General features: G+C 35.2%; 2 protein-coding genes across 3 annotated transcripts; one reads left to right on the top strand and one right to left on the bottom strand.

Annotated features, from left to right (window-relative positions):
- Positions 1–14,284: 14,284 nt before the first annotated feature.
- LOC111919688 (protein trichome birefringence-like 33) lies at positions 14,285–18,974 on the top strand. Of its 2 annotated transcripts, none has more exons than XM_023915267.3 (6): positions 14,285–14,534; positions 14,657–14,843; positions 17,347–17,518; positions 17,731–17,930; positions 18,011–18,169; positions 18,307–18,974. In XM_023915267.3, exons 1-6 carry the CDS (start codon positions 14,321–14,323, stop codon positions 18,644–18,646), a joined length of 1,272 nt encoding a protein of 423 aa, XP_023771035.1. In that variant the 5' UTR covers positions 14,285–14,320; the 3' UTR covers positions 18,647–18,974. The 2 variants fall into 2 exon arrangements, with proteins under 2 accessions (XP_023771035.1, XP_023771034.1); XM_023915266.3 differs by having other exon boundaries at positions 14,286–14,534; positions 14,618–14,843.
- A 1,961-nt stretch (positions 18,975–20,935) lies between these two features.
- LOC111919687 (RNA cytidine acetyltransferase 1) lies at positions 20,936–26,251 on the bottom strand. The gene is made up of 22 exons (XM_023915265.3): positions 26,018–26,251; positions 25,804–25,895; positions 25,458–25,629; positions 25,251–25,373; positions 24,985–25,158; positions 24,795–24,905; positions 24,588–24,721; positions 24,432–24,525; positions 24,014–24,347; positions 23,712–23,923; positions 23,524–23,623; positions 23,351–23,403; positions 23,100–23,276; positions 22,969–23,006; positions 22,783–22,882; positions 22,535–22,714; positions 22,266–22,450; positions 22,026–22,170; positions 21,808–21,936; positions 21,571–21,696; positions 21,429–21,494; positions 20,936–21,366 (listed from the first exon to the last, which is right to left on the bottom strand). The coding sequence occupies exons 1-22, from the start codon at positions 26,120–26,122 to the stop codon at positions 21,085–21,087; spliced, it is 3,132 nt and encodes a 1,043-aa protein (XP_023771033.1). The 5' UTR covers positions 26,123–26,251; the 3' UTR covers positions 20,936–21,084.
- Positions 26,252–26,826: the final 575 nt, after the last annotated feature.

Raw genomic sequence — 26,826 nt, 5'->3', positions numbered from 1 at the left:
TGAGGATCTAATTTCACCTTATTCGGTGTGTAGATCAAAAATGGTGAGAACAAGAAGTGGAGTTGGAAATGCTGACGAAAACAGGAATCAACCACCAGTGATTGAACAAGTACCTGTCGTAGCAGCAGCACCTGAGCCAATAACCATGGCTGGTGTGCAAATGATGATTCAGACGATGTTGGATCGTCAGATGGATGAAACTAGATGGTTGCTTCAGCAGCATCGTGAAGAACTGTCAATTCGTGTGGAGGAGCCTGAATTAAATGAAGGGCACTCGGAAGGGGGAAACTTCAGTGGGTCTATTGGTCAAGCCAACCCATCGATAGTTAGGCAAGATAACCATGATGGAAGGAATGATGGAATGGGATGCAAGTACAAGGACTTTCTAACTTGCAAACCATCAACCTTCAATGGAAAGGAGGATCCAATTGGGGTTATGGATTGGATCTCCGAAATGGAGTTAGCCTTTATGACATGTGGCTGCAGAGGCAAGTTACAGACTATCTATGTCGTGCGACAATTCCGAGGTGGAGCCGTTTGTTGGTGGAACACTCTAGGGAAGACGTTGAGCCCTAACGAGCCACTGCAATTGTCATGGGCAGAGTTCTTGGTGCAGTTCAAGCGCAAGTTCTGCTCGGCTCAAAATTTGTTGGAGTTGGAGAACAAGTTCCTGACATTGACGAAAGGCAGTTTGTCAGTTGATGAATACACCAATAGCTTCACCGATAAGATGGAGTTTGCCTTGTGTATCGTCCCAGACGAGTTGAATAAGGTGGACCGGTATGCAAAGGGACTCCCATGGGAGTACGAGGTGCCAGTACGTCAGGCACTTACCCTAGAGCCAGCTATTTGGGCTGCCAAGTCTGTTGAGAACATGATTAAGGGAAGAACCACCGTCAAGGTTGAGGTTGGTGAAAAAAGGAAGTTTGAGGGAACATCTGGTTCCGGTAAGAAGGGCAAATTTTCGAAATCTGATTCGAAAAAGTTTGGAGGAAAAGGAGGCGAAGCGAAGTGGTGTGATAAGTGTAAGAAAAAGCACTATGGGAAATGTAGCGAGGATGTGACCTGCTACAAGTGTGGAAAGGTTGGACATTTTGCCAAAGAATGTCCGAGCAACAAAAGGATGTGTTTTGGTTGTAATGAAGAGGGGCACATTTTGAAAGACTGTCCGAAAAAGAAGGAGGCAGCTAGGCCCAACATTCCACCAAAGCCGAAGGCGAGAGCCTTCCAGATGACACTCAAAGCTGCGAAAGATGAAGCTGATGTCGCTTCAGGTACCTTTCTCGTAAATGAATTACCTTCTCAAATTTTGTTTGATTCTGGAGCCAACTACTCCTTTATTTCGCATGAGTTTGGTAGAAAGCTAGCTTTGCCTATTGATAGACTAGATGATGCTTTATTAGTCGAAGTAGCCAGTGGCAAGTTTGTACCTGTTAGCCATCGTGTGAAAGACATCTTAATCGACCTTAATGGGAATAAGTTTTGCGAAGAATTATTGCCTATCGAGCTTAATGGTTTCGACATCGTGTTGGGAATGGATTGGCTTAGCGCCAATGATGCCGAAATTTTATGCAAGAAGAAGATAGTTAAAGTAAACCCGCCTGGGAAAGATTCATTTATGGTGTACGGGGAAAAACGCAGAGTAAATTCTGGAATTATTTCTCTAATGAAAGCCAGAAAGTGTTTGACCAAGGGATGTACATCATATTTAGCATTCGTGATTGATGCTAAGAAATACAAGAAGGTGATGCAGAGTATTCCAATGGTGTGTGATTATCCGGAAGTATTTCCCGAAGATCTTCCTGGATTACCACCTGATAGACAAGTGGAGTTCAGAATAGACTTGTTACCAGGAACCACGCCAATAGCAAAAGCACCTTATCGATTAGCACCGACGGAGATGAAGGAGTTGATGATGCAACTTCAGGAGTTATTGGACAAAGGTTTTATTAGACCTAGTTCATCGCCCTTGGGAGCTCCGGTGTTGTTCGTGAAGAAGAAAGATGGAAGTATGAGAATGTGCATCGATTACAGAGAGCTGAACAAGGCAACAATAAAGAATAGATATCCGTTGCCGAGGATTGATGACCTATTTGATCAATTGCAAGGTTCGAGCTATTTCTCGAAGATCGATCTAAGGTCAAGATATCATCAGCTAAAAGTAAGAGAGCAAGATATCAAGAAGACTGCATTCAGAACTAGATATGGACACTACGAGTTTTTGGTTATGTCGTTTGGACTAACCAATGCTCCGGCAGCATTCATGGATTTAATGAATAGGGTTTGTAATCCTTTCCTTGATAAATCCGTGATAGTGTTCATAGACGACATTCTGATTTACTCGAAAAGCCAGGAGGAGCATGGCAGACACTTGCGAGAGGTGTTAGAAGTTTTGAAGCAGGAGAAGTTGTATGCGAAGTTCTCCAAATGTGATTTTTGGATTCGTGAAGTCCAATTCTTGGGTCACGTGGTCAACCAAGAGGGGATAATGGTTGATCCAGCGAAGATCGAAGTTGTGATGAAGTGGGAACAACCGAAAAGTCCCACGGAGGTTCGAAGCTTTTTGGGGTTAGCTGGATATTACCGAAGGTTTATCCAAGGCTTTTCTTCGATTGCTACTCCATTGACAGCTTTGACCCACAAAGGAGCTACTTATGCTTGGAGTGATAAGCATAAAGAAGCATTTGAGAAGCTAAAGAAGAAGCTATGCGAGGCACCGATACTTTCTTCACCCGATGGAGTTGAAGACTTCGTTGTTTATAGCGATGCGTCTGGGGTTGGATTGGGTTGTGTTTTGACCCAAAGAGAAAAGGTGATAGCATATGCGTCTCGACAGCTGAAAGAGCATGAAAAGAATTACCCGACTCATGATTTGGAGTTGGCAGCGGTAGTTTTCGCTCTGAAAATATGGAGGCATTACCTCTATGGCACGAAGTGCAAACTTTTGACTGATCATAAGAGTCTCCAATATCTCTTTAATCAGAAAGAATTGAATATGAGGCAACGACGCTGGCTAGAATTACTTAAAGACTACGACTGTGAGATACTTTACCACCCCGGTAAAGCTAATGTTGTTGCTAATGCTCTCAGTCGGAAGGTCAATCTTGAAAGGAAACGGCCAAGAGCGTTGAGAATTGAAGTTGTCTCGACCATTGTGGAATGTATAAAGAAAGCTCAAGAGGAAGCTTCTGAGAAAAATGACCGAAAGGAGGAACGTTTGGGTAAAACGTTGGTGTTTGGTACAAACGGTCATGGACTGAAGGTATTCCAAGATCGTATTTGGGTACCTAAGTCAGGAGGAATTTGGGATCTTCTGATGGAAGAAGCTCATAAAACCATGTACTCAATTCATCCTGGTAGGACTAAAATGTATAGGGACCTGAAACCCTACTACTGGTGGCCAACGATGAAGCTTGATGTTGCAAAGTATGTGGCTGAGTGTGTGACTTGTGCGAGAGTAAAGACACAACATCAGAAACCTTACGGGAGTTTAGAACCATTGCATGTGCCTATGGGTAAGTGGGAAGACATTGTTATGGACTTTGTCACTAAACTGCCCAGAACAAAGAATGGTCACGACATGATTTGGGTGGTCGTTGATCGATTCACTAAGAGTGTGCATTTCATAGTGGCCAAGGAGAAATGGTTTATGGAAAAGCTTGCGAATTCTTACGTGAAGGAAATTGTGAGGCTTCACGGTGTTCCGTTAACGATTGTATCGGATCGTGATAACCGTTTCACCTCAAGGTTCTGGAAAAGTCTACAAGAGGAATTGGGTACCAAGTTGTGTTTAAGTACAACTTACCATCCGCAGACTGATGGTCAGAGTGAAAGAACGATACAAACACTTGAAGATATGCTGAGAGCATGTACCCTAGAATTCCTAGGTAACTGGGATGAACACTTACCTTTAGTAGAATTTTCCTACAATAATAGTTTCCACTCGAGCATAAAGATGGCACCTTATCAAGCTTTGTACGGACAAAAGTGTCGTACGCCGTCTTGTTGGCTTGAGGCTGGAGAAAAGCAGTTTATGGGTCCTGAGATGGTCCATCAAACCGCTGAAAAGTTGAAAATAATTAGAGAAAGAATGTTAGCAGCTCAAGATCGTCAAAAGAGCTATGCTGACAAGAAGCGAAGACCGATGACTTTTGAGATTGGAGATTCGGTTTTGCTTAAAGTCTCGCCGTGGAAGGGACTTATAAGATTTGGTAAAAGGGGAAAGTTGAGTCCAAGGTTTATTGGACCGTTTAAAGTTCTTCAGAGGATTGGGAACCAAGCTTACAAGCTCGAATTACCCGAAGAACTAAATGGAATTCACAACACTTTTCATGTGTGTTATTTGAGGAAGTTCATTGGAGAAGTTCCCGATATAATTCCAATTTCTGAATTGAGAATTGATGAGAACAAAAGGTTGATTGAAGAACCAGAGGCAATTGTTGACCGAAAGACTAAAAAGTTGCGACGCAAAATGGTTGGGTTAGTGCTTGTCCGATGGAAACACACGAATGGGCCGAATCTCACCTGGGAGACGGAGAGTGACATGATGAGTCGTTATCCGCATTTGTTTGTTGATGTGTGATTCCGGGGACGGAATCATTGTAAGGTGGAGAGAATTGTAACGCCTGTGTTTCCGGGCTTGCCATTTTTAGCAATGTAATAGTCTAGGTTAACCTCTGTAACCCGTTTTGAAATAATAAGATTTTGTTATTTGAGTATTATGTGTTTTGTGCTTAATTGCTTAATTATGTGGTTTGATTAATTAAGAATAAAAATAAGCATCAAAATTTAAGTGTAAAATAAACTTAATATCTTTGAATAATGTTGTAGTAGTTGAAACGAGGTTTCCGAATATATTTAGAACGCCCAAATCTGACTTCGTATGAGGAAGTTATGATTTATCGAAGTTTCGGCTTAGCGGTGAGCAACCTGTTTTACTCGATTTGAGATCGAGGAGTTTTTAGCCGAAGCAATCTAAATAAGAATCGAAGATCTCATTGTTGGTATCGAAGCGATAAAAAGTTAGGCGAGAACGGACGTCAAACGAAGAAGTTATGAATTTATAACGAAAGTTTCTGTCCCGGCCTATTAAAAATAAATAATAAAAATAAATTCGAAATTAGCCGACGGAGTCTAAACGAAAGTTGTAGAGCGTAGTCTCACCTTCGCGTGGATATAAAGAACGTCGAAAATGAAGTTCGTATGAAGAAGATATGAATTTCCGAAGTTTATTAAATATTTGGTAATTAAATTTAAATGGAAATTCGGAGGCATTATCCGAAGGCGAGTCACCGGCCTGATCCGACGTACGCCCCGCGTACTCCGAAGAGTGTCGACATGTCGGATGACGCATGCAGTGACGATTTAGGAAGCAGTATGTGTTGCGTACTGCAGTACGCCCCGCGTACTCTGAGGCTCCAACCTCCTATAAATAGGATGTGAGGGCAGCCGACCCAATTGCCAATTTCTTCTCTTCTCTCTCCCGTTTTGCATCGTTTTGCGTGCCAGAAATATCCCGAAGCCCCGGTATTGTTCTCAAGCCCCGAGGCAAGTCCCGAGATCCCGAAGATCCCGAGAAGTGCGGTTCCCGAGCCGAAGCTCTGCCCGCGAGAAGTTCGATTTTTGTGAAGATCTTTCAGATCTGCTGAGGATTGCTACTTCTGCAAGTCGTAGTGTTGTCCGATCATCTTCTGATCAAGTGAGTGTATACTACCTTTCATAAACACGATAATAATACAAGTTTGGTTCGAGTGTATTAAGTATATTGTTGTTTATAAGTGTGAGTGTGTAGTTACCTTCTTCCAAATACAATAATATGAAGTATTTTAAATAAAATACGTGCTATGTGTATATATTTGGTTGTGTTATGTGTGAATGTGTATTCGCTCTCTTCTATCTCATAGATATGATTTATTCTCTATGAGATATGTGCTATGTGTGTGTGTGCCTCATCTGTTATGTGGATTATGTGTTGATTAAAGCATGCTATACAGGTTTTCAAAACTATGTATAAAAATGTATATTTTATCTACTAATATGTTGGGTAGAACATGGGTAGATAGTTGGTGTGTAATAAACAGATGAGAGGCCTCGTTGTTGTTTGATTTAGTCATCTAGCGGAGTTTAGATGACGACCACTGGCTATTCTAGACAGGCTTGTGGAAACATTAACAGGTTCGCCACCTGTAGGTGTTAATGAACTCGGGTGTTCATTTGCTGTACTCCATCCCCCTCATGGTTGCCTTATTTGACTTATATCGCTGAGGTACCCCCGAAGCATGTGTTGTCGCCCCGATGAAATATTCTTAGACTAGGTCCCTTGTGTTAGCTGTTTTAGGGACATAAAGTGAGAATAACGGGAATGGGTAATTGGGTTATTGTTGGTTGGTGAAAATTAAATATGATTATTTATTGTGTGTTGAAAACCCTATATGCTCACCAGGCTCCCAAGTCTGACCCACTCAGTTTTAATTGTATTACAGGAAGTGGCGCGAGGGCATGAGATGGATGAACCATCAGTTGTTTTGATTGCAAGTCTGTATATGTTTATATTTGTTGAATGACTTGTAATGTATTCGTTTATGCTTATTGGTCTGTATCGGAACATGACACCCCGAGTTTTGATTATAATGAAAATACATTTCTTTTATGAAATGCTTTGGTAAACATTGTTTTATCATGTTTTGTTTTTGGGAACAAATTCCGCAACTCTTTCAAATCAAAAGGATTTACTCTGAAAATATTTTAAAAGCATAAATGAAAATCGGTCTTTTCTGGCCGAGATTTTGGGGATGTCACAGATTTAAGAAACATAGAGAGATTTGGGAGAGATTTGAGATACATAGAGAGATATATATGCTATGTATTATAACAATACATGGTTCACTAGGAACCCTAATGTAAACTTTAACGTGTTAGTACGAGTCTTACACTAGTTGATGTTTACATGAGGACAAAATTTCCTAATTAAAAATTCTAGTTGTGACAGAGATGCTCCTCGTGTTGCTCTCTCGTCTTGGAGTATACCAAGATGTCATCTATAAACACAATGACCGAGCGATCGAGCATCGGTCTGCATACCCGATTCATCGGGTCTATAAATATTGCCGGCGCGTTGGTGAGCCCAAACAACATCACCACGAACTCCTAATGTCCATATCGAGTCTGGAATGTGGTCTTCTCCACGTCCTCCTCCCTAACTCTAACCTGATGTTATCCGGACCTCAGGTCTATCGTGGAGAACCAAGATGCTCTGTGCAACTGGTCGAAAAGATCATTTATCCTCAGGAGTGGATAACGGTTCTTTACCATTAACTTGTTCAACTCCCAGTAATCAATGCACATCCGGTGTGAACCATCCTTCTTCCTGATGAAGAGAATCGGCACTCCCTACGGAGAACTAATCGAATGGATGAACTGCTTGCCCAACAGTTCCTGCAGCTAAGATGACATCTCCAATATCTCGGGTGGTGCCAATCGGTATGGCGCCTTGGCGATAGGGGCCGCACCTGGTACTAGGTCGATCCTGAACTCAACCTGCTTCTCCGGAGGCACTCCGGGTAACTCCTCCGGAAACACATCAACGAACACTCTGACAACCGGAACATCTGAAACCAAAACCTGATCCCTGACCCACGTATCCACCACATATGCCAAATAACCCGCACACCCGTGTTGAATATACTGTCGAGCCCTGGAAGCTGAGCAAAACCATTAACCCAATCTGGTGCCCTCGCTGTAGATAACCACACACATAAAATATCCGAATAAACACACACACACACACACAGCCGCCTTATAACAGCAGGCGGTGGTCGGAGGTGCTAGCCACCACCTCAGGTGGTGGAGGTGGCTTTTCTCGTGAAGTCCAACCAAGCAGCACCCATCCAATGATATACTCACACAGCCACCACCCTATGGTGGCTTTTTGTGGCAGAAATGGTTTCAAGGCATGAACCAAGATGGTCCGACGAAGCAATCACACACCCACGATATCCATAACCAGCAACAACAGGTTATGCTAAACTCGAACAAAGCCACCCATCTGGTGGCCTGCAACGATCGGAGGACATCATCGAAAGGAGCAGTTATTGGGACAACAATGGCAACGCAGCAGCGGAAGAAGGTGGAGAAGGAGAAAGGGGTTGGAAAAGCAACCATAGCAATCGCGACGTCTGACGACAGCGTCGTCTTCAACAGAAGCGGCAGGGGCTTACGATTCCATCTCCGATCTTCTATGGTTCTCCTTCGGCTGCCCACAACGTCACCAGCAGCGGTTGTGGCATTTGGATGGCGAAGTAGCGGTGGCATTCGGAGTTGGCAAAGCAGCGGCGGCTGCAAATTAGGGTTAGGGTTTAATGGCTGGTGCATTTCAACGAGAAGGGAAGGGACACCGGGTTTAAACCCGTGTTCCTTTCAAACATCAATCTATTTTTATGAGTTTGGCCCCTCCTCCACCAAAACTTTTCAACATAACTCCAAAATTTACCCTTTAGCCCATGCCTTCATAAAATTTGTTCAACTTTAATCCAATAGTTACCTTTCAACTCCTCTCTTCAAGATCTTTTTCAACTTAGGTCCGAATTTACTCTTTAACCCCTACTTCCATAAATCCTTTCATATTAAGTCCAAATGATACCAAACACCCCCTGACTTCTAAAAATCTTTACAAAATAAGTCCTGGAATTACACTTTAACCCCCGAAACTCCAAATCATGTCATTTCGCTCCCCGAAACCAACATCCCGATAATTATTATTTGATTTTGGCTACAATAATATAGAATAATAATAAAAATTACTTCTCGGGTTTGGGTTAATTATTCAATTACTCTATTTTAAACGGAATGTTACAACTTGAGTAAAATGGGGATTGTTGGATTTGAGGCAATATGGGGGCCCGTTCGATTGTATAGGGTGGGCGAGATCCGATGGGGTTGGTTTGTGTAAGGTGTCGGGTCGCGTTTTAGAGTGAGATACCTTTGGGGTAATTGGTTGGCATCCTTGTAGTGTTTAAGCTCAAGTGACCTGTAGCAGTTAGACTCAAGGGCAAGGACTAGTTGTGTGACCGTATGCGAAATTGTTGGACGATTGGGGAAATTCTATATCTTAGTTTAGTAGAAAGTCTCCAAGGAAATCGAAAGAATAGATAAAATGCATGTGTGAATCTATGGATTTTAATTGTAAGATATGTTATGGGTTGGCTCAAAGGGATGATACTCGCGTTAAGAGTCCCATTTCTTATATGAATGGTCTTTTCGGCAGCAATGTATGGTCAGGAATTTTTTCCGCAAAGGGTATCATTTAGGTAATTTTGAATCGAAAGATGTTCTTTAGTTCAGATTGCAAAGAGAGGTCTTATTGATTGTGTTTCATAATGGTTCTTCCTGTGAGGAGGTCAGGTGAAGTTTTGAGCTTCGGACTTATAGAAAAGGAGTACTTGTTTTCCATATGATTTAAATTAGTGGATCAATAATTCGATCATCGTCAGGTCGTGTGGGTCATGTTATGTTTGGGTTTCGATAGTAGCATTGAAAGGTCGATATGAGCATGTGTCAATCTTTTCGTAAAAGCAGGTTTCAAGAATAATTAGCCATATCTTTTAGTCACCAGGAAGATTGTAAGGAGTGATTTCGAGGACAAAATTTATTTTAAGTGGGGGAGAGTTATAACAGACTGTTTCAAATCGTTTCATAATTCGAGGTTGTAACCCGAATATTAGTTATCATAGGGCTTCGGGCCTTGAGGAAAGAGAGGTTTAGACCCCTTTGGATGTGGATAATACAGATTAGGTGATCCGAGGATTTGGTTGGTACTTTGGAGCCCAAGGTTATAATAGTAAAGTGGCGGTGCAGGCCTCTAATGAATTTTAGATTTAAGTTCGGGAAGTTTTAAGGCAAATGAGAGTTTATAGGATTTTATTGCTTCTCATTACCTTTCAATGGATATAAGGATCACCAAAAATGGATTTGGAACGAATAAGTTATGACCGTTTGAGGTTAAGAGGATTTTGGGGTGGCCGGGAATGTTGGGCGTTCCGGGTTGGGTGATTGCGGATGCCAATTCGCAAACGTTGGGCATTCGTGAATCAATCCCAAACCCTAATTTTGAGCCTTTGGACCCTATTTAAGTATCATTACCTCTTGGAACCCTCCCCATATTCAGCCTCCATCCCCCTCAACTTGTAATCTCGAAACCCTAACCTTCCTTTGAGTATTCTTGAGCCTTTTGAGTGATTTGGAGTGTTCTTGGTGCACATTGAAGAGGAAGGAGCTCACTGGAGAAGTGTTGGTTAGCTTGGAACTTGTAGATCCAGACTTTGATCACCTTGATCTTTCCTCTAGAGGTATAAAGCTTGAATTTTGATGATGTATTTGTTAGATCTAGCTAGTTTTGGGTATTATGAGTTTTAGATCTTGAAAGTTTGTGATCGTGTTATGGATAAAGTTGGAAACTTTATCCATCTAAACATCATATTGATTTAGTCCTAAAGGTTGGAGACTTGGAGTTAATGGATTAAGTTGAAAAAGATGAACTTTTGGTCCCTTTGAGACTTAAAGGCTAGATCTTGGTCGTTTGAACCATTCTAATGGATAAAGTTGGAAAATTTATCCATTATGGAGTTATTAGGAACCATAAAAATGTGATTTTGATTATTAGTTTCCTCCCATGAATGAGTTACAAGGTCTTAATGGGTTAAGTAGTTAGGGTTTTTGGTGTTTGGGCACTTAATGGCCATACTAGACCATATTGTTGGAAACTTTATGGTTAAGGTTGTTATTCTAAGACTAAATCTGGATTATGGGCAAAAGAGCTCAATGATTAAGCTCTTAACAATATAAAGGAACTCAGTCGCGTACGTTGGGCATTCCCCAGAAACGATGGGCATTCATAGTCAGCCATCACGTTTTTGGTCAAGCTCGTGTACGCCAAGCGTACAAGGTGGGAATGTTGGGCATTCAAAGCCATGTTGACCAACTTTGATTTTTGGACTTTTGACTTTGACTAAGTTTAACCTAAGGATATTTTGAGTATTTTTAGTTATATTTTAGGTTGGTCGCTATTTGATGAATATGTGACGGGTAGAGCTAATATTCGGAGCCAGGACCTATTCAGTTATTTGTTCAGACCGAGAGGTGAGTTTTCTCACTGTATCTGTAGGTCGAAGGCACCAATGCTAGCCCACCAAGATTTGTTATATGCTAGCTGTATTTGTGACTCTTGTATGGAATAATTGTTGTTATGTGATTTATATGTGTTGGCATGATCGGGTTGAAATAAACCGCAGGGCGAGGCTCCAGGGCGGGGGCCTATGTTTTATTATTTGCGTTTTATATACCCCAAAGCGAGGCTCCAGAGAAAGGGCCCATATTTGATATTTGGGTTGAAATATACCCCATGGTTTAGCCTAGTTGTATGTTTTGGTATGTGATACTTTGAGGAACTCACTAAGCTTTGTGTTTACAGTTTATGTTATGGTTTCGGGTACTTCCAGTTCGGAAGGAAAGGATCCGGCGTGACTGCACAACATCCCCCATAGTTTATTTTGCATTTGATTAATTGAAATTTTACTCTGATGTTTAATTACTATTTTTCACATTGAACGATTTGGAAACGGAATATTATATGAATTAATACTTTAAAACGAAAATTTTTCCTTATGATTTTCGGGATGTTACAAAGTATTAGGAGCCAAATCTGTCAATATATGAAAATGTTAAACATAGAGACTGATTTTGTAAAAAAAAACATCAAACATGGACCTTTTCTATAAATTACAAAATTATAGGGACTAAATATATGAATATTAAAAATATTTGTGGCAAAAATCTAAATGTAAAAACTTTACTATTCATTTGTATTTAATATATAGTATAATTTAGAGAGTTCTTAATATTTGTCACCCTAGTCACACTTTCTTAGCTATTTTTTTTTCTTTTTCCATCCAAGCTCGTCCTTTCTTTGCCATGCACAACAATAATTTAATGGGTTAGTTTATTTTTAATTTTTTAATTTTTATTATATTAATTAATAAAATAAACTACAGTTACCTGTAGGTCCAGTGATTGCAACTAAATAAAAACATAAAGATCATCCATATCAACAATCTTTTATAAGAATTGTTTTGAAGTCCGCAAACACCATTTATGTAATTTTGTCTATGATATGTTTATATTCGTGACTACTTTGGAAATTTAACTCAAAAATCGTGGACAGCTACCAATGTTTTGTTTGATTTTGTAATTGCTTGTGTTGTGCACATCCTCGACAACAACCCTTATCAATTTTCTTTCAAGAGTGGACCCTATCTTTCCCAAAATGACGTTTTTCCTTAACATTAATGGCACACCATTTAAATCTTAGCTATTCGACCTAATAAATTTTGGGTACTTTAAATCATACAGAAATTTAAGTCATCATCCAGTAAATTCGTCATTAACAATGGACTCGTTATAAAGATCAAGACAGTTTATTTTTAGAGATGAAAAAATAACTTTATCATATAGGTTGAGTAACATGCTAAGATCTATTATAACGTTTATGTTGTTTTAAAAGTTGAGTCGAAATAATTGAAGTCCAAAATATTATGTGTTAAATCTTAGAAAAAAAAAAGACGTTAATTTTAATAATTATTAAATCTTATATATTTACTTATTTAGTAAAAGAATTACCAAAGAACTTTTTAATATACTGAAATTCATCATTGATTTTTCACGTGATAGACAATCTCTGATGAGTAATTAATATTTAATTAAGATGTTAATACCAAGATGTTTAATTCATTAAATAGTTTAAATTCAAGGAAAAGTTTTTAGTTGACCAATATTTGCTTTTTAAAAGACTTATAAATTATGTAAAATAGTCCTACGGTTTATAAAAGGGTTATCAGATTTTTTTAGAAACAAGCTTTTCAGAAAATATGTTAAAATTGTAAAGTAACCAATTTTATGTTTTAAAAAAATAACAAAGTGTATGGTTACCTATCTGTGAGGTTGAATAGGTCATTATTCTTTTAAATTTGTACACTTTTTGATCTAGAATTTAAATTTTTAAAAAAAGTTACAATATTTTGTTAACTGTTTTTCTAATTTTTGCATTGCCTCATATACATTAAAAAATAAATTTTTTCAAAATAAAAAAAATGTGAGGAATTTGTAACAAAATTTTAAATTAAACCAAATTTATATAAAAATTTAAAATCTTAGTCAAAGGTGTAAAATTTAAAAAAAAAAAAAAATGATGACGTGTTCAACTTGATATAGCAAGTACTATACAAAAAACATAAGTTGGTTATTTTTTTAAAACATAAAATTAGTTAATCTACAACTTTAAGATGAAAAGTTAGTTTTTAAAAAACCGATAAAATGTTGTGGTTTAATATCAATACAATTAATTTTATAACAATTTACTCCCTCAAATATGACATTTGTTGTGGTTATGACATTTCAGAGGGGTGCGGTGGGGATTATGGTTACAATGTTGTGGCTTATTAATATTAACTCAATTAATTTTATAACCATTTTGTCCCTCAAAATGACATCCGGTTGGGGTTATAACATCCGGTTGGGGTTTACGGGTGTGGTTATTTTTTATTTTTTCTAATTTTTATCACTAAAAGAAAAAATATAAAAAATAATATTTTCATTTCACATCTACTATAATATATGAAGATTAATTTTGTCAAATGTCAATCTCTCATTAATTTTGACATTTATCATTTTTTGATATTTTTTAAATAAATAATATCCACATGTCAATTTATGTGTTTTTTCAAATTTTAAAATTAAAAATTCAAATGATACTTTTATTTATATATGTAAAGTATTAAATGTAATAAATATGATAGTAAATTGCAATTAATATGTTTGTTCATTTATTTTTTCAAAAAATTTATTTAAAAAAATAGTTATTATTTAAATTTTAATATTTAATTTTTTAATCAACTTGTATAATATAAGGGTCTTAAACCTAATTAATTATATGGACCAAAATCGTAATAAACCCGGTACTTAATGACCAAATTGTTAGAAAAATAGAAGTGAAACGGAGCATAGACCATTTCTAGTTTTCTACAATTTAGTTAAAATTTATTTAAAAAATAGAACACTACTTTTTTGTACCGTTGTTAATGGGTTGTATATATCTTTGACTCTTGAGTAATTTATTTATATTTATTATTTAGTAAACAACTGACAAATGTTAAACATAAAGCATCATCGTTTTTGCAACTTTATAATAAAGTCAAAGTTTCTATATCATCAATTCATCATAAAAACATGGACCCATTCGTCGAAGCATAATCCAAAATCGAAGATAAAGAGAATGAAGCCGGAACCTCTAAGGTCTTTTTCATCTCCCACCTCTCTTCTCATCAGAAAACCTCCAATATCGCCATATTTTTTATTCACTTTCTTAGCCTTCATCATCTTTGCCATCTTCCTCTACGGTGAAGACCTCCGTTGTATCATCGGACAACAACACCACCTTCATCTCGACCATATCAACCCCAACCCACCACCGCCTTCTGCTGCTACTGGTACGTTATCTTTCCTTTTCGAACTCACCGGAAAACTAAAAATGCGATTTGAAATTGAAACTTTTCCGGCGATATATAATTAGAGAAGCATCAGATTCATGACACGAAGCTGCCGTTTTCAGTCGGGGAAGAGGAGAAGGGGTGCGATGTATTTAGCGGCAGGTGGGTGTGGGATCCGGTGAACCATCCGTTGTATAAAGAATCGGAGTGTCCGTACATACAGCCGCAGCTCACATGCCAGGAGCATGGCCGGCCGGACCGGGATTACCAGTTTTGGAGATGGCAACCTCATGCTTGTTCTCTCCCGAGGTAATTTTTTTTTTATCTTTTCAATGAAAATTGTTATTTAATTTGAACGCTAATTATTTAAATAATGTTTTTTACGTGTATTTAGAATATTAAAATCAGTAAAATTATATATTTAAATTATCAATTACATGTTTGTTATATATGTTAATAACTTAATATTAATGCATTTACATGTAATTTGCTTCAAAGTAAAAAATTTACGGAAAAATAATTTTATTCTTTATGATTATTACAAAAAATAGGACGTATTTACATATAAAGATAGTTTTAAGTTTTAACTGACATAAGTGGTTCAAATATAGATGTAAAAGATTTCTTTTTATATATTTGGTACTAGTGTCGATAAATCTTATAATAGCTAGGTCCCCACACATTTATAGTAAATTTTGAGGGGAGCAACTTTTGCAGCAATAACGTATTGATCTAGTTGTTACCGCATTCAATTAATTCGTTTTTGCCGATAAACTGCAATTGTATCATAAGGGTTACAAAAAAACGGTTTTGAAACCAAAATATGATTAATATAATTCTTAATTTTTGATCGAGGAACATGTATGTAAATATTTAAATTTTAATAATTTAGTTAGAGTTAGATCATGGGTTCCACCAACTCATTTAAATATAATTAAATAAACAATATTTAATTCTAAAAATATAGTTAGAGTTAGATCATGGGTTCCACCAACTCATGCAGATTTGACTTCCTGTTTTTGGATTGTTAATTGTTTTGCAGTCAGTTAAATTTGGGAAACAAGGACAAGTTTATCGTAAGTACTTAATTTTTTTTTCAAAAAATGACCAAAAATAATAAAAACCGATCCATCGCATATGAACATTCAGGGTTTGAGATTTTATTATTCGGACCGCAATTTTGAGATTAGATGTGTGATTTTATCAGAAGCATAAAACAATAAGAAAAATTGAACTTTGCCATTTTAGCATGATAAAAACACAAATAGCATGTGGTTATCTGTGATTTTCCCTGTCCATTGGCGATTTCAACTATCTACATTTGTACAAGTATTTACTGTATAACCTTATACACTAAACACTTGTATAAAAATTTTGATTTGTTTTTTCAAACCTCAAATATCATAGGGTTATATGGTCAGTCCGTGAATAAATTGTAGTCCATAAGCAAAATCACAACTCGTTATTTTTTTGTTTGTTTTTTCTGATCGATCGGGCGTAGAACAATTGATTTTTGTTAGCTTTTTTATATTAGGTGTTGATATAACACTTCTAAAAACTTGATATATTTGATATAATTCTATAATTATGTGATATATATATATATATATATATATATATATATATATATATATATATATAATTGGCACGGACGTCATTACTCGTTAAAGCTTAATGTTTGACCAAGTTGTCACGTCTAACATAATTTAGAACCTTATGTTATTTTATTGGTAAAATAAAAAACTATTTTATTATAATTTTAAAATAGTTTTGTATTTATAATTCCAAACCGTGACCATTTTATTATAATTCCGAGCAGGAACGGATTTGAAAATCTCAAAATATGCCACCATATGACATAAAACACACACTCAACTACTTGAGAAGTATTACATAAAAATTAAATTTGATGTTATTTTACAAGATAAATAGTGTTGCATAAAAAACTACACAAAATTTAGTATCTTGATAAAAGATGAAGCTTCACATTGAAAAACTAATCTCAAATTCTTATGTCAACAATCAACATTGTCGTTAAATTCTCCGAACGTTTCGTTACCGTTAGTCACATGGAGTGGTGCTCGTGTCTATTGTGGGTACGCGAACATGCTCAACCCTCTCTTCCTTCTTCTCGCTCCACTTTTTCCATCCTATTTGCATCTCCAATACCACACCATTTAAGTATAGACATTATTTTTGTGTCAAAATGCTGCAATTCTTCATAGATTGTTTTGAATATCACCTCCACTTTTTCCATCCTTTAGGTATTGTCTTTACTATCCAACATAGTTACTAGGAACATAATTGTGTGACTTATGCAAATATAACGCAACACTTCCAATTTAAAAACTTGAGGTTTACTTATTACCTACAAAGCTTAGTACATCATTTTCTTATTAAATCATTTCAACAATTTGGTGCATAAGCTCATTATTAATAATTAATATATGATATTTTCAACTTCATAAAATTACATATATATTCTAGGTGTGTGTCACACACACGCACACACACAAGTTTAAGCAACCACAAAACCAATTACAAACATGGATTTTTCAAGTAATCAGAAACTCATTTATTTGCATCTCTTTCATAAATTCTAATCTGAACTCTAAAGTACGATTCTTACGTGTACTTTTGATGACAACATTTTTCAAATTATATATCAGTTGTAATATGTTTGTATATAGCACACAGCGAGATATTTCATATCATTTCATCGACATGCATGGTAATATCTTTTAGCACAAATGTTAAATTGAATGACAAAAAACGTGAATTGATCTTTGCTTATGTCGATAATTAATGACAGCTTCAATGCATCACTAATGCTGGAAACATTAAGAAACAAGAGAATGATGTTTGTTGGAGATTCCTTAAACAGAGGCCAATATGTATCAATGGTGTGTCTTCTACATTCACTCATCCCTGATAATGCTAAATCCATGGAAACTTTCGGTTCTCTGACTGTTTTCACTGCCAAGGTAAAGGTTTAAGATAAAACCAATTACATCATTTAATTTCATTATACACAAGCTAGCCTTCTTATTAATACAAGTTGTAGACTTGATCACCAAAATAACAATCACTGAAATCGAGTATTAACAAAAGCAATAAATATATTAATTACAAGTTAAGTAAGTCACTAAATTGTATTATTGGCTAATGATGATTATTAATTTGTTGTATATTGTAGGATTACAACGCGACAATTGAATTCTATTGGGCTCCTTTTTTACTTGAGTCAAATGCTGATGATGCTGTCATACATCGTATTTCTGATAGAATTGTAAGAAAAGGTTCTATGAACAAGCATGGAAAACATTGGAAAGGGGTTGATATAATAGTTTTCAATACTTACCTATGGTGGATGACAGATGCCGATTTCAAAATTTTGTAACTTCTTATTTCTTCAACTTTTCTTAGACTTCCAGCTAATTTTTTGTTTTGACTAATATAACAAGATGAAAATACAGGCATGGATCATTTAATGATGAAGTGAAACAGATAGTAGAAGTGTCAACGGAGGATGCTTATAGAATGATGATGAAAAGTATGATGAGATGGGTAAAGGAGAATATGGATCCTAACAAAACAAGAGTCTTTTTCACCGGAATGTCTCCAACTCATCAAATGTTAGTTATTTCTCTTTTCCAAAATAGACGTGTAGGCTTTTTTGAAATATAAATGATCTAATACATTTTTAACTTTTGGAGAAAATTGGTGTAAAAATTTACTTTCTTAGTACTCGTTTTTGTGGTTTTATGTGTAGGAGCATTGAATGGGGAGGCAATCCAAATGGAAGATGTTACAATCACACAAAAATGATTGCGGATCCAAACTATTGGGGATCAGATTGCAAGAAAAACATAATGAAAATAATTGGAGATGTTTTTAGAGAATCAAAGTTTCCTATAACATTTTTGAACATCACCCAACTCTCACTTTACCGAAAAGATGCTCACACATCAATCTACAAGAAACAATGGAACCCTTTGACACCAGAACAAATAGCCAACCCCAGTAGCTATGCAGATTGTATACACTGGTGTTTGCCTGGACTTCAAGATACATGGAACGAACTCTTATTTTCCGAACTTTTTTTTCCTTGACACGGCCAAATGGAATTTTTTTATACTTTTGGTTGCATATATTTTGTACTTACATCATCAAAAGAAAAATTATAGGAAACAAAAGGAGCTACATCCATAAAATTGTTTAATTTGATTTTTGAGATTTTATGGGTTTCTATTTCTATCAAATATTATAGGATGGGTTGGTCAATGGGCCTATGCATAGGCTTCTTGTAATATTTTATTAATTTCTTTTAATTTCATTATGTTATCATGGGTAGGACAATGAGCCAATGGCCCTATGCACAACCCTCTTGTAATTTTTTATTATTTTGTTTTAATTTTATTATGTTTTAAGCATTCGCTATGGTTAATTGGTTATGTTAACGTATATATATTTCTTTAGGCAAACTACATAAATCGTTCTACTGTATCATCCACCATCTCGTAAATAAAATGGAAGCAACGATTTAATCCTAATATAAGTTTGTTGCAAGCTAATTAATATACTTATTAAAATTCAAACCTTATAGATAATATTTTTTTATTTCAATTTTCAAAACATAGATGCAAATAGTCAAATACTAAATTCAAATCCGATCTGAACAAAACAAATTACAATTCTGATAGATTGTTTTTGCAATTCGATTTTTAAAAGCCAAAATATTTTTAAAAATATTTAACTCGACTATTACTCAGCTATATAAAAGAAATAAAGTAAATTGTTTAGTTGTAAACTAAAATTTATAAAGAACTATTAAGAAAAATATATATGATAATTTAGTATTATATATGTAAAAAACTTAAGAGAAAAAATACATATTAATAGTTTTTTTTTTTGAACCTATTAAAATATTAACATAGTAAACTGGTACTTGATTAAAGATATATATTAAAATTAAAAAATACAAATACTTCCTAATAAATAAAGATCTTATTGTCACATTTCACATTCTTATTTATTTTGCCACATGTAATTTTGTGGTTATTTGAAATTAATTTTTATTCCACATGTCATTTTATGGTTTTTTTCATTTTACTAAATTTAAGATAATATTTAAATGCAATAATAAATACATATTAATTTCATTAATCAACTTTCCTTCTAATTTCAAAATTACTAAATTAAAGATTCATTAATTTTCTTTATTTATTTATCTAAATTGTTTTTTTAAATTTAAAAGAAAAAAAATAATTTAATTTTTATAATTCAATATTTTTTTTACTTTTCTTATAAATTCAAACTTCTAAAATGTTTAGAATTTTATATTTAATTTTTCTTTTAAATAAACTCATGTAATACATAGGTCTCATACCTAGTAAATAAATAAATAACGTCTATTCAATTTTTTGGACTATTTGGTTTTTAATTTACGTTTCTTTATTCGTTATAAAGCTAGTTTAGTGTTTTTATCTTACCAAGATATCATAGTTTGATTTCCTATTTATAGTCCCTTTTTCTTTCATTGTAATCTTTTCAATCAAGCCAACTTGTTGAGATTCCATTCAAGCCGGTTCGTGTTTTATTGCAGATAATTTCTTGAATTTTTATCTCAGATTCGTTTGATGACTTACAACACATCCATTTTGTTAATCTATTGAAGAACTTATTTCATAATGTTTGTGTGTTTTTCAAAATTTTACCGGTTTGCCTGTTGTAAATCTTTTGCTTTTGCCTATGAACTTCAATATGGCAGGTAGTAAAGCAGTTTTAAAAGCCATTTGTTAGAAATTTGAATACATCACATAACTAGCTTCTTTAAATTGCATAATTAGGTGGCTTGCTGGCTTACGAGTGTGACAACCCTTTCCCTAAGTTCAAGTTTTTTTTTTGGTAGTCTTATGATTTGTTTTTATAAATTGTAACGGGATCTCATTTCATATTTTAATAGTCGAAACAGTAGAATTTTACATAAAGCAATACAACTATTTATTCATGTGATTGTTGCAACAATCTTGAAAACAAAAATTACACATACACATTCACGATAAAATATTGAGAAATGGTTGAAAAATAGCAACCACCTATGATAATGGTTCAAACCAGGTACATACCACACCATTCTGCTGATGATGAGCATAGTAGGATTTATATTTTTTAGATATATATTTTTTTATAAAGTTTAAATAAGATACAAGATGTTAATATGAACAAAGTAGGTGTAGATGAGCAGATTCTTGATAGATTCTTAAAGCTTTAATATTTCTTTTCTTCAAAGTCATCATTATCTAACGGGACCCAATTCCAGCTTTTTACTCATTCATATTACCAGATTTTGTAATTCAAATCAAGTCCAATTCCAGCTTTAACTACATTTAGTCTTTAAGTAAGTAAATTATGCGGTGGTTACCCTTAAATAATTGTAATTTCACATACAAAATTTCATCTAATATCGCCAATAATCTCTCAACCCTAACCATGGTTTGCAAAACTGAGGGGTAGACAAAATAGACCCATAATAATGAGTAACTACTATCTATGGTGATGATGATCTTTTCTTTTTTGATGATTTGGAATTGGAAGAACGTCCTCCATTGCTTCTTTTTTTGTTACTCTTGTTGCTATCTTTTGGTGTCCCATGTTGTTTTTCTGGCTTGGTTTTACTATTACTAGAAGACTTAACACTAATCACAGTACCTGATGCTATCTTTCCACCACTTGGCAAAGCACTTTCAAAATCTGCATCCTTATCAGCAATCGCATACCTCTGAAGAAACTCCGGGTTCAATAACCCTTCACTCTTTGCTTTCATCTCATCCTATATATACACAAAATTCAATCATAATATATACCCACATGAACAAAAAAAAACAAACAAACCTTCACTTTCTTTGCAGCTTCATCAAGATCCTCATCCACAGAAATCAAATGTGGCTTCAACACAACCTGGATGGAACCGAATTAAATGAGGGTGAGTTTTTAGGGTTTAGGGCAAAATTAAAAAAAGTTTTTCATGACTTACTTCTTTGACTGGTGGAAGAGTGGCACTGAACTGTTTTAAAGATACTGAATTCAAATATTTCTGAAACTTTTTCATCACTTTCATGAATAATGACAATACTTGTTGTCTTTCCAACTTCATCACTCCCTGTTACAAATAAAAAGAAATAAATAAACACTACACTACACTACACTTTTTAAGTATGTATATAGAATGAAATAAAAGATTAAGTTAACTAATGAGAAAGAAAAAAAAAACCTCGGTATATGAAGCATCTTGGTTCTGTAATCCCATGCATAGTAACACAGAAGCTTGTGCATATGATAATGTAACAGGAAACTTCTCCTGGAAGTATAGGTATGCAAGAGGCAGTTTCAGGTCTGAAATCTGTAAATTAATAAAATAACATATATTTTAAATAATGCAGAAAGATGAATAAAAAGATGTAAAGTTTAAAAAAAAATCAGGATTCTTACGAGATGATGATCAGCAAGGTGGTTGACATAAGATTCTAGTCTTTTCATACTGACTTGAGATTTGATGATGTCATCATATATCCCATGTGAAATTGTTGTTGATGAAGTGTCTGCATCCGGGAAGCTGAGTTTTGGATCCAAGATACTACATACAAAAGGAAAAGTATTTATTTAGTAGTATTATATATATATCATTGAAATTCAATATGGAAGATGTATTGTATTATAGTGTGTATGTACCTCATTGCAAGCTTGTATTCCATTGTGTTAAATCTTGGAGAACATAAAAGCCTAGCAAATGCTGCCTTAAAAGCTCTATAATAATCACCAAAGAATCCCCATTCATCATCTGATTTTTTAACTTCAATTTCATCATTTGCCAGCAGTTTCAGAACCATACATGTGTGTTCACCAGTCACAGCATTCTGTATTATGAAAAGATGATTGAATATGTAAGAAACAAATATTAAAAAAAACAAATTTAAAAAAGATTAATTAACAAACTTAACTGGAACTTCACAAATGTAAAATGGAGCAAATTTATGTTTTCTCCAGAATCGAAACAAGTCGAGAGTAAGCCCAAATGAGACACCCAAGTAATGAAGCTTTTCAGGCTTTCTTTCACGCAGATGTACAAGTAGGGGAGGTAGGTCGGATCTTGGCTTTATATTTTCTTCAAGCAATGACACCTGTCAGTTACAAATTTCAGAAAAAAGTTTTATCCAAAATTCCAATTAAGCAAAAAGATCTATCTTACTTTCTCAGCAGCTTCAGTGATTCTGAGATGTGAAGACTCTGGTTTGTTTTGGACATCATCTTCTTCTTCAGAGATGGAAGTGAATTGACCTTCAAAGTACCTATTATAAGAATTTACTATGTGATCAAACTAAAGGGGTATATATGGAAATACCAAAATATGAACATGTTGATTAAAAGTAAGTACCTTGATAGCAATTCTATGGCAGCTGAACCATATCCAAGCTGTAAGTAACAGATAAGACAAGAATCATTTAATATTGTGATCAGTGACAGATATTGGAAAAAAATATTATGATATGTACATAAAACACACACCTTCATTGCATTTGGATGTGTTGCGATGCGGACGATTCTAGCACCAGAAAGAGTTGGGAATTCTTTGTCTTGGAATTGTTCACAGAACTTCCATGGAATTTGGTCTCCAGAAGGTTGATGTCCAGCACTTAAACTTCTCATTGCAGAAGCCTGTGAAATTTTTCCTTCAAGACACACCTGTACAACAATTTAATTTAATAATCAACCATATCAATATTTAAAAAAACAAAAAATAAACAAAGATAGCAAACCTGGATGACACAAAGTATATCTGGGAGCTGATTTCTTGACTCGTTAACAGGACCTGCATACATAAATAAATATAGGCAATGTACTTTATTTTTTTTTTACCTATAATAGCTATATACTTACATTTATAACAATAATAAACTATGAAATATAATATCATAAACAAAAAGTGTACCAAGTAAGACGAACAAGTGATGAGCTGGCGCATCAGCCAATAATTGGAGATCATTTGGAGAGTTTTTGTAGTGAGAAGCAACATATAAGGCCATCATTCTCTGAATAGTGTAAGAACGATAAATAAACACCAATACTATATACATGAATAAATAAACTAAAAACAATAATCAATAAAATAACAAATACCTGAAGAAATAGCTCGCTGTCTTTATGATATGAAAAAAGGGTATCCCGATTAACATAATAAAGATCACACTCACTAGGAGGAGGCAACCTGTTGATACTAGGAATAGAATTTGCAATATCCAAACAGAGTAAATTGTTAAGCCATGATTCGATTGGATCACCATTTGCATATCTAATAGCTTCACTCAAATCAATCTTCTTAAAAAGCCGGCCTGCATTCCATTGAAATAAATCAAATCATTTTCTTGAAGAAAACTAAATTAGATGTTCTTGATGGAATATTATTATTATTATTATTATACCAGAAGGAACAGCTTCTTTGCTTTTTGAAGATGTGCGACTTTGTTCTTCAAGTTGTTGAAGTAGCTTTAATGATAGAGATCGCCCTGTACCTTCATATCCATTAACAGTGGAGGAAAGGAAAACAAGATAAGGACCCAATAAGGACTTGACAAGTGGCAGTGGAATAGCTGCAGCTTCATCAACCACCAACAGTTCAACTTGTGACAGTTTTCCATGTTCATGTGGCTGTATATACTGAATTGTCTGTCTGTGTTGTTTGTAGATATTTATTCTGATGGTCGCTTTTTTAAACTCTGGATTTGAGCTTTTCACGATATCATAATCCAAATGCTCCTATAAAACATGTCCATAAAGTTAATATATAATCATATTTATACAAAAAAAAGGTATACAATATGAAATGGAAACAAGTTTTACCTTGTACTCAAGCAGACGGAACCCCGTTGATACAAATTCAAACAAAGTTTTGAGGTTTTCTGGGCTAGGAGCAGTCACAAATATATTTGAATACCTGAAAAATCATGTGTTAATTAGATTCATGAAGTCAACAAAAGTCAAAAGAGAGTCAGATACCCTGCAGCAACAGCTCCAGCAATTGCAAGACCAAGTGCAGCTGACTTTCCACGCCCTCTACCAGCAAGTAAAGCCACAGTGCTACGAAGTGTTTTGTCCAAAATTGCATCAAGAAAAGTAATCACAGCTTTTCCCTGAGTAAATTTATATAAATTTGACATATTATGAAACTGGTAAACCTGTATCAATAAAATAAAAAGTCAATACCTGGTCCAATGTGCAGCAACTTTTAATCAATGGGCCAACAGGAAAGTCGTCTTTTAATTGCTCTTTTAGATCTTTTAAATCACGTTCTGCTTCTGAGAGCCCTTCAGAGTCCTTTGATTAAGAAGGGAAAAAAAAGTTTTAGAAAGTTGTGTTAAGATAAATTATAATGTTTGAGAGATTAGAAGTTTACCTCTTCTACTGGAACTTCTGTGACTGACTTCATATGAGATGAGATTGGTAAGATATTTAACTCATCATCCATAACTATACATGATTGACATGATGCAAGTGAAAGGAGGAAACGTTCATTGAAGCGTCCAGTTGCTAAAGAATGAGATTCTGTACGGAATCTCTCATGAACATCCTGCAAATAGTTGTAAAAGATAATTCCGAATCACAACATGAACATGATAAGTTTTGCTAAAAGCAACTGGCGTAAGGAATTGTGGATCATACCATGACCATGGTGTAGAGACTAGTGAGCGAAGACAAAGAACGAAGCAACAGAATAACCAATCCACCACCTTCCACTGTTTCTATGGTTCTTGCTAGAAGATTTGGAGTCAACGCCTCAAAATCCTAAAGAAAAGGGGGGAATTTGAGTACAGACTGGTAGAAGATACCATGGAACTTCATTTAAAGTGAATGGCAACTGTAATCTACCTGAAGTATACACATGCCGAATGTATTTCCAAGAATCCTCTCAGAATCCTTGTACTGGCAATAAGTGATCCCTGCAGTTTCTAGGAAAAGTGAGAAGGGATCAACCTTCTCAGGATCTAGAAGTCCTCTATGCATAAGCTTCTTCACCTGCTTGGCCCGTTTTTTCTTATGACTGTCAAACATAGTCAATGACCATGAAATTAGCACGAAATTCTAAGCATGTTTTGGCATTTAAAAAAATCAAAATTGAAATTGAAAGTAACTTGCTTGAAATCCAAAATCAAAGCCTACAACAATGGATAGAACTAAAAAGTAAGGAAAGAAAAAACAAGGTGAAAGGAAGCACCTGCTAAGTTCAAGTTTATCCCTGTAACACCATAGAACATTAGGTCTTGACTTAACAACTGATTTGCTAAGCATGTAGTGGAGGTTCACAATCTGCTCACAACACAAACCACCACACATATTAATAGATAAAATCAATACTCTATAAACAGCATATAAATATTCATCTAGGTATAAACAAAAGTTTGTGATTTTGTTCCAGAGAGTGGACTGGCCTGGTCGCGGGACTTGTCGCCGATGATGACGAACATTGAACGGTGTCTCGTTTTGACTCCATTTTCAATTAGGGTTCTAATACGTTCGTCAACCTTCTTCCTCATTTTGCTCGCTTTTGTTCTGTTAGCTTCGGTAACGTAAACAGGCGACGGCGAGGTTCAATTGGCGAATCTCCGGCGAACAGTTGATATTAGCTTTAGCAGAGAGCGACGCTGGTATAGACTAGAACTGATTTTAGGGTCTATAAATATTGGGCTCTATTAACGATTTCCTATTTCATGGGCTCGAAGAAACAGGCCTGAGTTTCTTTTATGATCAAGGCCAGGGTCAATGAACATACACTAACCCGGCAAATTAGTGGGCTCCTTTTCGCCTTGCGACACGACACCCTATATTTTGATGTAAACGTAGAGAAGAAAAATGGAAAATAGTAAACCCACCGATTTCGAATTCTGCAACAAGATTCGATGGTGTGGTAGGATTTTTTCTTTCTTTTACTTTTATTGCCTCTGATGGGAAGTGCAAGTCTTGAAGAAGAAAAGAAGAAGTGCAATAAACCCATAAAGATTCAATGGTTGTATCCTCAAATCTTTGTTTTTTATCCTTTCAATGAAGAAAAAGTGAAATGCAGTAATCCCAGCAATATAAATTTCATTTAATAAACCCAACAATATAAATATTATTAAATATGAAAATTAAATTTTTTGGTGTTATCTTTAGTGTGCATTTGGATTTATAACTGCATATTAATATAAAAGTTACACCATTTTAGTGTTTATTTTAGTATTGTGGTTAGAGTTTGTCTAAA

This window comes from Lactuca sativa, chromosome 8 (genome assembly GCF_002870075.4).
Source record: "Lactuca sativa cultivar Salinas chromosome 8, Lsat_Salinas_v11, whole genome shotgun sequence".
Lineage (NCBI taxonomy): Eukaryota > Viridiplantae > Streptophyta > Magnoliopsida > Asterales > Asteraceae > Lactuca > Lactuca sativa.
This window is presented reverse-complemented; position numbering and strand designations above follow the sequence as displayed.